Source organism: Temnothorax nylanderi, unplaced genomic scaffold (genome assembly GCF_030848795.1).
Source record: "Temnothorax nylanderi isolate EJ_2023f unplaced genomic scaffold, tnyl_v1.0 TNYL_tig0149_pilon, whole genome shotgun sequence".
NCBI classification, from domain to species: domain Eukaryota; kingdom Metazoa; phylum Arthropoda; class Insecta; order Hymenoptera; family Formicidae; genus Temnothorax; species Temnothorax nylanderi.
Window position 1 is genome coordinate 231179 of NW_027249211.1, and position 13012 is coordinate 244190.

Consider the following 13012-nt stretch of genomic DNA (forward strand, 5'->3'; position numbering starts at 1 on the left):
TATTCTGGTTTTCAAAGACTTGTGTCAAGATATTTGAAAACTATTAGTAAGAAAATATTCTTGGTTGTAAGAAAACTTATTTAAGAGAAATAAAATGAAATAAGAAAGTGCTTTCCTTGGCTGTAGAATGATTATTTTTATGTGTGTAGGAAATAAAAGATGTTTTTTTAATTCTTTATAAGATTCAATTTAATAACAGATTAGATCTCGATATTAGTAGTTAGATATCAGTGCAATTTTTAACGTAAATTGTTTTAATAGTTCTTCAATAATAATAATTTACGGAATTATGACGAATGTTACGTTTACTACAGTGACCAAGTTCATCATCAGATCATTTGTAAGTGTTCACCAAATCACAAAATAACATTGATTGAAATACAATAAAACTACAATATAATATCAGTATATAAGAGGATATGTAAAATCGTAATATTTCTCTCTCTCTCTCTCTCTCTCTCTCTCTCTCTCTCTCTCTCTCTCTCTCTCTCATCGAATGACTCTCCACCTGCCATTGGAGACTTTAAGATATATCAAATATAACATCAAACAATTCGTTAAATGAAACATTAAGACAAATTCTCAATTCAGTAGTTAGTTGGAATTCGAGATCTAATAATAAAAAAATACTAAACAATTTATTCAGCTCACCAATTTATTCACTTATTCACGTCTATTTCACTTGCCATGCAATCAGACAATGTTAATAAGCGAATAAATGGCTTGCAGGTGATATGCAAAGAATCTTGGTTTCAATTGACTAATCCATAAGTATCTCGTATTGGCTATTTGACCGCGGTGTTATCTGCGGATTATAGATTAACATTTTTATGACTTTGCATTTTCTTTCGCAAAAATATTATATATCACTGAACGTCCATTTTCCGGCTTGTACATCTTCCTTGCTTAGATTTCAACCAATTGATTTGTTCATCGAATATCTAGCAAATAGTCATCGTGTCGCTCCTGAATCAAAGATCAATTACGAAGTTTTCCTCTCCTCTTTAGAGAAGAGACTACAGCTCTATATCGAAGTTTCCCGTGCGTCTCTCGTAGTCTCAGGTCTTCCTCTTAATCCGAATCCTTATCCATACCACTGTTTTGATTAAATCATTAAATCTTTTCCGTTGTAAAATAGAATTTGAAAGACATTGATGCACAATAATTTTCCTATTATGGTCTAGTGGGACTATAATATTGAAATGGAATCGATACAATTCTGTGCATTCTTAGTACCTTGAAAGTCGGTATCATTCTCCATCAAGTTTTTTCTTTGAATTTATTATTAAGGATCAATAATTCTGTGATGATTTCAAATAAATTCCACAATAGCGTTGACATTATTAAAGTGAATACAACAGATATTGTTTATAGCCATCGATTATTGCTAAAAATTATTCCTTACTTAAAAGTTGCATAAACGCAAGATATCTAAGGTTGTGCTTTCCATTGGATTAGAAGAGAGGACGTGATTGAAATTTAAATCCTTTACATTTTAATTAAAAATTGTCGTGTCGAAAGTTTCATATTAATTATACGCACTGTATTTGTGATTCAACTAATTTTTTAAAGATTTTCTTATTTTAAAATAAACGTTTGAACCAATAGAGTATAGTACAGAGTAAATAAATCAAATGTCTCATTAGATGCATTTATTTTTCTGCAAAGATTTTTTATACATATAGCACACAATATATCAATATCACATTTTTTTTCATTTTTGCTCTCTTGACTAGATCAGCTGATTTATGATAGAAATAGAATATCTTACTGCAGCAATTGTGCATATATAAGTCAGAATGCAATACAATGTTACGTATAAGGAAAGTTTCCAAAAAACAGACATTCGTAAAAGCTGCATATACACCAGTGTATACAATATACTGGCTAGTGCAAAGCCTGGTATTAAGATCTTGACCGTAGAATTGCACGTCTCGACATGCAACCACAGCGGCGTAAAAACCATGAAAGGAAGTACAGTTTCGACGTCGTTCCGATGAGCATTCCGTATACGAATCACGTCAGGATGGCCATCGCCAGTTGGGCATAAAATTATGTCCGGTTTTTTTGTCATCCACATCCTATCCTCTTCGCTGTGAATTACCTGTGCAATCAGTCAAATCGCAAACAAGTCGATTAAATTGGAACATCAATTTTAACTGATTCGTATAAATAATAAAATTTTTTGTGTAAACTGAAAAAAAAAACTAGATTTAGTTGTTCATACTTTTACACATTTCTATGACTGTCATTTAATAAGGAAGAAAAAGATCGTGGAACAAGCTTGAAGAAACTGGCGGTAAAAATTTATCTGGAACAAAAGTCCCATTTGTCATTTTATTGAGAGTTTTACAACGAAAGAAAGAGATTTAATTGACTGTGCACGCTTAAAAGCATTTATTTCATGCACAAGCTCTCTCTCTCTCTCATTACTTTTTTAATATTTCGTTACGTATGTTGTATATTATGAAATATTGTATTGGAGGAAAAGATATTTTGAGATTATAACAAAATTTAATTACAAATTTTTATGAAATCGATTTAATTTGCATTCCAATCTAGATATACATCAGATTCCGAATTGTTTCGGGATGATAATTCAAAGGCTCATTGAAATTTTACCACATTATAGTTTCGCTGTTTACAAATTTTGAAGGAAAATTATAAATTTTACTTTAAAATCGCAATTTTCTTTTAATTACATTTTAATTATGATTAATTCATCCACAGAAGGAAAGTTTGCGTTGCACTTACAATAGAAGTTTAATAATAATAATTCGCATAATACTCTTGTAATAATACAAAAATTGTCTTTTGTATCCACCCTTAAAAAAACCGTGTAAGAGGTTTTATTAACGATTTTTTTTCCTTTTTTTGTTTATATATTTTATATAACTTCTCAAACATTGATAAGTTTTTTAATTGATAAATCTAATTTAAAAAATAAGTTTTCTCTATAAAATATTGCTCTACTTTCTTTTATTGATGAATAATAAAATAAAAACGAAAAATAGGCTAACTTCCAAGGATTGATTTTACCCTTTCAAGGTAAATTCGAGCAGCGAAAAAAAGCTTATTACGTATTAGATGACATCCTCTATGTATTGCCTAAGTTTCATAATTTTTTTAATTTCCAAGTTGAGAATCTTTTCTTGTAAAAAAATATTAGCATATTGCACATTTTATATACTCGAATTATGCTGATGTTTGATAACACTTTTGTTGGTCTTCAACCACAATAATGTGAATGATAGTCGACACATTCGTTTCGTATTTCGCGCATATTTCACATTCAAATGAAAATATCGCATGTGAATAAATATCAAAAGATATGATCATTATTATCTTATCATGATTATTTTAAAATTTAATGGAAATGTAACTGGATAATTTGCAATTTACAACTTTAATTAACCGTATCTCTCGATAAACTGCAATTAATTACATCATTAGTTAAATCTAATATAAATGAATTAAATAATATTTTTTCCGCTTACTAATTCTTTTAATAATTAAAAATAATTGAAAAATAATATGTTGTTTATAAAAACAATATTTTTCAATTCATTTTTCTCACTTATTAATTAGAATACTTATAGAGAAATACATTACGTTATGTGTACGCGTATCAATGTATTCAGAAATAAGAATCATACATATTTACAAATTAATAATAAATATATCTTTAATATATAAATGAATAAAAATTACTTAATTTTAATCTAACGATGAAATTAAAACTATATTTTTAATAACACAAATAATAACTAATTTGCTTCTAATAGAATATGCAACAAACAAATTTAGAAATTCAAACACATTGGCAAATGTTTCATTTTTTGTATTTTATTGTTTCAAATTTTATGTGAATTTATTCACTTTAACTTTCATTGTTTAATTATGAAAAAAATTACAGAATTTTAATTAAATTTATATATACGTTTTTCCAATTTTTACTTATAGGAAAACTTTGTTTTTTATTTTCTTAATGATAATTATATGCTTATAATTTAAAATTAAAATTATCTTTGGTAATACATTATTGTAACTACCTGTGTATTGAAAATGCCGATGTATTGTTGAACAGTTTTTGCAATCAACATATTCGACAGTAATCAGTTGTCAATCGACAGTTGTTTACGAATCACGTAATATTGGATTGTGTCCGGAAAGTCAGAAGTGTCGAACATCAAACGACTGTTACAATGCTAATTAACGTATGTGATTGTGATTTTCGATACTCGTAATCTATGTTTACTCCAGTATTGCTATTTAATTATTCCAAGTGTCCCTTGATGTGTAGTTTCCATCAGAAATAATTATCGCGCCATTAACGAATATCAGAAACGTTGAATCTCACAATCAGTCGAGCGAATAACTTTGTAATTATCGTTTTATTAACGAACTATTACTATTAGAAATGCCGAATAAAGTTCCGCGCACTCGACAAATTTCACGCCACATTTATGATTGAAAAAGTACACGTATTATAAATAAAATATCGATGTACACTAACTTTAAAAAATGCCGGGAATGCTGAATCGAGATAAGCGTTAATTGACGTGATCACAACTAATTGTTTCCTCGTACTAACAGTATTCTCGTGAAAACCATCTTTTTCAATAAATACTAATTAAGCAATAACAAGGCAATGAAGCCCGTAGCTGATAAATGCATTTATTTTATGTATGCCCGAATAATACAAGTTTACTTGATATTTAATTGATATTGCTGCGCTTTATTATTTTCAAAGAAAATAAGAAAATATGTCAATATGATAAAACAATAGAGGATTTGGTACATTAAATTAAACCATGCAAACATATAATTAATAAGGAATTATATAAATGGTAAATTTATGCCAATCTGCTTTAATTTCACATTTTTTAAATTTAATATTGTATTTGATTGTATTATTGATTTAATAATTATATGTATATTTATTTTCTTAATGACTTTTATATATAATATTTAAACAACATGAATCTTAATTCAAATTATTAAGATTAATGTTAATAAAAAATTGATTTTGTATTTGTTTGAGTAAAAAAAGTGCATAATATATAAAAATGACACATGATATAAGATACCTACTTAAAATAATGTTCTCTTTTAAGAAAATATTTGTTTAAATAATATGTGGCATTAGATAGCGTTTAGCTATAACACATATATAACAGCGTAATAAGACGATAATACATTAACTGGTGAGTCAATTTATTCATTATACCTGCATAATTGGATTTATTGTAACAGTAATAGTTGCGAAGACTTGATTATTATCATCTTATAAATTATAGTTTTCCGGTAAACATCATTCAAGGTTGATTGAAATTTTAACGATTTTCTTTTCTTTTCGACATCTGCGTATGAAAAAAAAAAACAGAAAATATATCATGTTTATAAAATAGCTCTGTGACACGCCTCGTTATTGGTGATAAACTTTTACAAATTTTTTTTTGGTTATGTATGATGATAACGCTGATGATAACGCTGAAATCGCAATTACTCTACTTCGTATTGACGTTTTCATCGCATTACTATCTACAACGTTCTTAGTGTTCTTACGAAAGTCAGATAATTAGACAAACATATACATTTAACAAGGAAAAGATGCAAAAAGACGTGCGAAAATTTTACCTGTTCTCTCACTCGGATCTGCCCAGTGTACCACGTCAGCAACATCATCTTCAGCACGAGCACGCACGACCACCAAGCGTATATAGACCACCATAGCTCGTCTTTCGTCTCGTTTGCAGTCGCGTTCGCTAGCATTGTCCCTGGCGCGACCTTATCTGCTTAACGTTCTCTCCGCGTTCACGGCGAAAGCCGACGCGTTACTGGCTATGTATCTACTGAATCTACTCTTGTCTGAACTGGTGAGGGCTATTAGCAAGTCAAATGCATGAAACGGTGAGGGGTAATCTGATGCGCGAGGTAGTCGAGCGGGAAGGTTTAAACATGAGCATTCACATCGCGAGACACCCATGACTTTAAATTAAAGTAATACATGGATTGATTGTAAAATATATGATTTGCTATTAGCAGCAACGTTATATCGACAAAAATAGATATAGCCTTATTTAATAAAAACATAGATAAGTCTGAAAAATTTGAATCTTGAAAAAGCCATGGTCTTGAGGAGAAATTTTTTAATCTAAGATTTTCAACAATTTTTATATCAAAAGACAACGAAGATACTTAGATTACGAAAAATGATAGGAAAGACACCTAAGAGAAATTATGGTTTTCACGAAAGAAACTTTTGTATCTTAACTGAATAGCATAACCATGCATTGCGGTAATTTTATTTGTATTTCTATGGAATAGAGAATTTTCTCGCGAATTTAAAACCTCACATATTTACTTATATTTGAATAAATGTAAATAGGAATGTTGAAATATTTATTACATTTATTATTGTATAATACTATAGTATTTCTAAAACCTTTAACATTTGTTGTTACAATCTGTCACTAACAATTTGCAAACTGAAATTGTTTAAATAGATTGTATTATTATTGTTCACACAAAGTTTTATTGCAATTGCAACAATATTGTACAATAAATAGATGAGTTAGTTTCTTACATTTTTTTGTGAAATTCATACAACTGAATAATCTTACGCGTAAATATCAATTCATATTAATATACACTATTCCGGCTTTATTAAGATTCATGAAAGTTTGATTGTGAAGTTATTGTTTCACTTTGCCATAATATTCTTTTGCCATTTTCAAAACAAGGAACAAATTTATCAAGGGAATTATTATCAAGGGAATTCTATTATATACGAACTATAAACGCCATTGCGCGATATTACTTTTCTTTATGTTCGACATTCTCGATACCAAGATCAGATCATTTCCGAGAAAAAAATCTGTGGCGACGATATTCGTTTCCTTCCACCACTCCTCTTGGAACTTGACAGTGAGATTTCGATTAACGGAATCGGCCATCTGCCGAAGTCCGCCAGACGGATTGAAAAAAAAGTCTAATGGGAACGGCGTCAATTCCGCCATTACTGCCCATAATGGATTCTGGCTATTCCTACGTTTCTTTGATCCCAAAATTTCTTCGTCCAAATACTCGAACAAACCTTCCACGGTTTGCTGATTGCCCCATACCTGCGTCAAAGGCGGCCACAACCAATCGTATTCTGAATTTAAAGGAATTTAACGGAAATTATTATAAACGATTACTAGCTAGAAGGTTTTAAAGAATTTTAACGAATTAAACTTGCGAATTGTAAGATAACGAATAAATTGGTAGATATTGACAAATTAAAAAAAAATTGCAAAACAAGAAAGATGTTTTACCGTTTACTGTGTGCTTGTCACCATAACAAATAATTAATCTTTTGCCGCCGGTCCAAATATCATTTAATGTCGGCCCCAGACCTTCGATTCCTCTGTCCGGCTTCAGGATTAAGTTTTCGAATTCTCGATGTAAAATAGTTAGCAACTTCCTATGCCTATTTGGCCTACCTTCGAAGCCCACAGGAAATCTGTTTATTATAATTCTTACGTTAATTATTATTACGGATTTTGAATATATTTTGGAGCATACTTATTAATAACTTTTTTGTGACAAATAACGCTTAATATGGCAACACATATTCAAACATATAAGAGAAATGTTTTTTACTTTTTAATACATTATTAATGAATGTTAAAAGTTAATTAAAATTAATTGAGTGAGTTAGTAATTAACTATTACTACGTTTACTTCTGTAGTAACTTACGATAATTCACTCGTTTACGCGGAGTAAATTATCGTAAGTTACTACAAAATCCCGTTTACGCGAAGGAATTATCGTAAGTTACTACAGAAGTAACGCTCGCGTAAACGTAGTATATGTTATATATTTTTGCAATTCTCTCGTAATGTAATTTTTTTACGTTTTTTCGATTTTTACGGCCATTAACACGAATTTAATTTTCAATAAACGCGTGAATTTGAAATGTACAACGCTATATTGGATGTAGCGCGACTCACCTATGAAAGTCCATAATGACAACTTCACCCCTCGCTACATCCAAAAAGTCTCTTACATCCTTTAAGATCTCCGAAAGAGGTGTAATGCGAATGACGTCGTGGTTGACCCAGAATCTATTGATATGATTCCCGTCCTCGTCAAGTGCGGTGCCATTCGGTATCGATGGATAATATCCAACTCTGATATCCAGATATCTTATACCATGCACCAGCTGCGTCCAAACGTCACGATCTTGTGTCAGCAAATACCGCTGAAAAGCATCCCGGCGCGTCAGATCACCGTGCTTGTAACAGCCAGAATTGTGTGTCCCAGGTATCATCAGGCTGCCGATAGGAAGCATGCCAATTTCCCTCCTTTAACAATACAAGGAAACATTGTGTATTAACAGCAGTCAATTGCTATAAAAAATTGCTTATGAATATTCGCAATTTTTTGAATTTTCATAAGTATCGCTTGACATTTCTGTCGCTTGATTTATTCTCTTTGTAACATACTTATGAACGTTCTAAAATGTTTTTTAGAACGTTCGTGAGCTGTTTTGGAGTTAAAAGGGTAAATTATTTTCGAATTAAAAATGATACTTCAAAATTCGGAGTTTTAAAGACGTGTAAAAAATTATAGTACCTCAAATCGTACATCCAAGTCGGCCAAACTTGCAAACAAGACATGGAAAACATGTGACCATCTTTGTAAAGGATTGCATAATAATCGAGACAGTGCGATCCTGGAAGAGTCGCCCCATCTTTCGTGTCCCACCCTCCTGGAAGCGGCGGACGACCCACCGTAATATTCGTCCTGTAATATCCCCGAGGACGTTGTAAGGAAGTCAAGATCAGTTCAGGCTTGATCATTTTGTCTGGAACAAATGGGAGCCGTGGTTGCGCCGACAAATTTTTCGGTATTCAAAGTTCGATAGCTTTACGGTGAGAAAATGTGATAAGGGATGGATGCGTTCGATTTCACGATTCATTCTGTAAGATAAATCGGATTGGAAACGATTCAAAACTATCGGGGGGGATTCATTTCGAACGGATCAATGTTTTCAAATTGAATGCGATAGGCGGAAGAGAGAGACTTAGCGAACAAGTTTTAACGGGGGGGACTCGAAGCGTTTCAATGCGCATAAGCTGGTGATCTGTACTAAGCAATCAATGAAACACGAAAGCAAAATAAACTTTTAAACTTTGTTGATGGAATTTCTACATAAGAATAAATATAGAAGACTTTTAAGTAAAACAAATTTATCTGCAGTTATTACAAATTACTGTTATGCCATATGTCTTGGGTTTTGTAATAAATCATAACGATAAATATATTGTATTCTTGATATGATATTTAATACAATAATTAATATGTAAATAAAATAAAAGATACGCGTTAATTTTTCGAGTCTAACTGCTATCTCTGGCAGCGGAATACGGTACACAAGAGAATCAAACAAAATTTATTACTATGTGCTGCTAACGGGTCAGCAGTGAACACCTTGATCTGGGTATCTGAATATCTTGTGCCCGCCGGACAATCGAATTCCCAATTTACTTCTAATTCGGCATCGACCACCTTATCGCTCGCAGCGATTGGTCTCCACAAAGAGGAAACCGTGACCCACACTTTTCCGCACTGCCCTGCCAATGCTGAAAGCAAAAACAGGAAGATACATCGAGAAATAGAATACAATAATCAATAGAAAAAGGAACAAATTTATATCTTAAATCTTTATACCAGAAAAATTAGTTATTCGCGCTTTTCAAATTACACATAGAAAGAACGGTTTTGCTGAAGTATTTAAAAATTGAGCTAGATCTGAAAATAATTTTACCATAGTTAATAATTATATAGAGCGTTCAAGCAAGACGATAATGCTGTAAAAAATTTTGACATTCTAGCAATCAGCTTGAGCTTCTGCGTAATTATTTTTAAATTCCAACAAAATTATTTTCAGATCTGTATCTATATCTCTAATCTAGCTAAATTTTTACATCAGCAAAACCGTTTTTTACGTTTGCAAGTTTATTTTGATTTTACCAGGACACTATGATTTATACCAATTGCAAGTATATATCGCTTATAGTAAAAAAGAAAAAAAATACATACAAATATGCAGAAATGCAAAATTATGTAAATATCAGCAATATTTATCTTCATATTTTTTTACACTTTTTGTATTTGAACGAAATGTTTGAACGAAAATTAGTGTATTAACTGCCCCAGTACTGTGAAAGAATATTTGCTTTTTATTCGTATATTTACATAACGTAACATACTTTCGATAATATTCAGTTTTTTTCAGATTATTTAAAAATATTTGTTTTAAACATGTTATTTTGCATTTCTAGCAAAATAATAAAAATTGTGCTAAAAAAAACCTTGTGTAACCTAAACGCAATAGTTAATTTATTCTCACCAACGTCGCAGAAGACATGGAGAATCAGCACAATAATTCCTTTCAGCATGATTGAAACGATGAGATTTCGTTCAAAATTATTTATCTACAGTCTCCAATCTTCCGATGTCAGCAAATATTGTGCAATCGTATTTTAGTCGAACAGTTTCTGATTTCTTCGAGCATAACGGATACAAAAGTCTTCAGATTGTCTGAAATTCACAACTTGTTCACGCAACAATGTTGCCTTCATTAAATAATGACAAATAAATCTTCACTTTTATAGAGTCAAGAATATTTTCTACATAAACGTTGCATCAAGGATTGTAAAGAAAACAATAAAAGATACAGAAATGTTGAAAAAACTTTCGTAGGAAAATATATCGAGCTTCATTTTTGTACTTTTGGCTGAAGTTTAAGCAGCAGTGAAATTTGTTATCAGATGTATCTACGTATTATTAGTAAAACCGCCACATTTTCATCGAAAAGTACCAAAAATTCATCCCGTTTTCTCTGCGAGCGAATAATTACCCTATATACAAGCGCGTGTAGTTTTAGAAATATAATATCCCCCGCGTTCGGTAACGCGCGATGACGACCGGTGTTTACGATTACGATCTATACGTTTGTCTTCCGTCACGCGCAAGAGAATCTCTCGATCAGGTCAAACATTATCGTCACATCGATAAACTCACGGAAACGCCGCGCGGAATGGAAATCGTACGGAAAACGAATTCAGATGCCGACTGCTAACGACGCACACAGTGATCCTCAGCTGAGTCAACCCGACAACTGAACGATAGGCAGTCGAACGAACTACTATCCGGTAACCGGAGTAGTCTAATGTAGAACCCGCTTATGGGACGTTCAAGTACATTGTGCTTCCATCCTTCCGTCACTTCCTCGGACGCGTCAATTGAACGCGAGGAGGGAACCCAGTTACTCGTTGGTTTTCCTTCTCTCTTCGCCCTACGTCCGCCTCTCCATCACCATTGACTATCGGCTACGTGCGGCTACACTCGGGGTCGGACCCGGGGCCCGGCCTGTTAAATACCATTTCCTGCATACGCCGTCGCGGAATATATAGTTTCGAGGGAGAACCGGCGCGATGGATGCGAACTCGACCGACCGATCGGTGGAGGTTGGGAGAACGGATTCAGTTTCTACATTGAATTATCGCCCTCGTGCATCGTGCGCAGAGGGGACACTGCACGTCAGGAGGGAACGCGTCGTGAGAGCAAAACAGATTAATCGTTACGTATAGATCGGGGCTGCAGATCGCGATTTATCGATGACATTTTAGGGCATTTTATGGTACGTATAGGACTACATTTTGTTGGGCTAGATCGCGATCGTGGGGTACGTTACAAATCGCGTTTGTATGTTGGCTCCGCGCCGCAATACAACAATGAATAATTTGTAAACGTTACTCATAGAATTTATTCGATGAAGATATCAAGAAGATATGAGAAGCTACCGCATCTCACGCCAAATTTACGCGCAGCGAAGTCGCGGAAATGTAAAACGTTGGTAAGACACACAGGATGATTCAACCTTTTATCTTTAAAAATACATAATTCTGACTAAATTCTGAAACAACTTTTCATCATGCAAAACTTTGTCCGGAAAAAAAATATAATTGCTTATAATTTAAAGTAAATTATGTTTTCTTTACATCAATTACATCAATTGATTCATCTCGTTATTCTGTACATAAAAATATTAGATAAAAAGATATGGTATATAAAAAAAATGAATAGTTTACGAAATATTTTATATTTTATGTAAAAGTATAATGTCGGGATAAAGAGTATAAAATATCTCGTGAAATATTTCTTTTTCGAGCGCCTAATCCTAATACTTTTATACACAGAATGTTCAAAAGAATCTGTTTATGCAAAAAAATATATAATTCTATTAAAGAAAAAAGTTCGATTACATTTTCGAAGCATCGTTGCACTTACGAAAAATCAATAGAAAATACACATTATTATTATCATTCAACTTTTGAGTGCACCATTTTTGAAAGATTTGATATCGAAAACTAGCACCAACTTATAATTCAGTAAAATCTAATATGGTTATTGTACCTGTATCTGTATCATCTGTATGTACATTACTCTTATATATATATACTAGTGAGTAAATTATTTATTATTTGAAAAAAAATGTGATATAAAAAACTGGCGCTAACATATAGTCGTCAATAAAATCTAATATCATGATCGTATTTGTGTGCTATACAATTGCATTATCTAGCCACGGACTTCATTACAAATTTTAAATTGTTCAAAGCGTTTTTAATATAAAACAGTCATACTTGGCGCGTATTACTCGGTTCGCATTAATAATTTTAAATTTGTAGTAAAATTCGTGGTCAAATAGTTATAATTCAGTTAGCAATTGTGTAATACACAAGTACAATCATTTGATTATATATTAGCGTCAACTTTTTATATCAAATTTTTTGTACAAATGATGAAACGATCTACTCGTGTAAGAGTAGTACATATAGATACGAGTATAATAACTATATTAGATTTTACTAATTAGATTTTATTGACAACTATATAAGTTGGCGCCAGTTTTTTATATAAAACTATTTGTACAAATAATGAAACAATTTACTT

General features: G+C 31.9%; 2 protein-coding genes and 1 long non-coding RNA gene across 7 annotated transcripts in view; 1 reads left to right on the forward strand and 2 right to left on the reverse strand.

Moving 5' to 3' along the window:
• Positions 1 to 13012, forward strand: part of LOC139777463 (uncharacterized) — a 115155-nt gene that overhangs the window by 6513 nt on the left and 95630 nt on the right. The window lies entirely within an intron of this gene.
• Positions 1638 to 6295, reverse strand: LOC139777456 (prostaglandin E synthase). The gene is made up of 2 exons (XM_071714881.1): positions 5641 to 6295; positions 1638 to 2104 (listed from the first exon to the last, which is right to left on the reverse strand). The coding sequence occupies exons 1-2, from the start codon at positions 5773 to 5775 to the stop codon at positions 1733 to 1735; spliced, it is 507 nt and encodes a 168-aa protein (XP_071570982.1). The 5' UTR covers positions 5776 to 6295; the 3' UTR covers positions 1638 to 1732.
• On the reverse strand, positions 6397 to 11283 carry LOC139777455 (PI-PLC X domain-containing protein 1). Of its 4 annotated transcripts, none has more exons than XM_071714880.1 (7): positions 10914 to 11283; positions 10404 to 10594; positions 9451 to 9633; positions 8624 to 8855; positions 7999 to 8352; positions 7320 to 7507; positions 6397 to 7159 (listed from the first exon to the last, which is right to left on the reverse strand). In XM_071714880.1, exons 2-7 carry the CDS (start codon positions 10450 to 10452, stop codon positions 6798 to 6800), a joined length of 1368 nt encoding a protein of 455 aa, XP_071570981.1. In that variant the 5' UTR covers positions 10453 to 10594; positions 10914 to 11283; the 3' UTR covers positions 6397 to 6797. The 4 variants fall into 4 exon arrangements, with proteins under 4 accessions (XP_071570981.1, XP_071570978.1, XP_071570980.1 ...); XM_071714877.1 differs by having other exon boundaries at positions 10404 to 10607; XM_071714879.1 differs by having other exon boundaries at positions 10404 to 10629.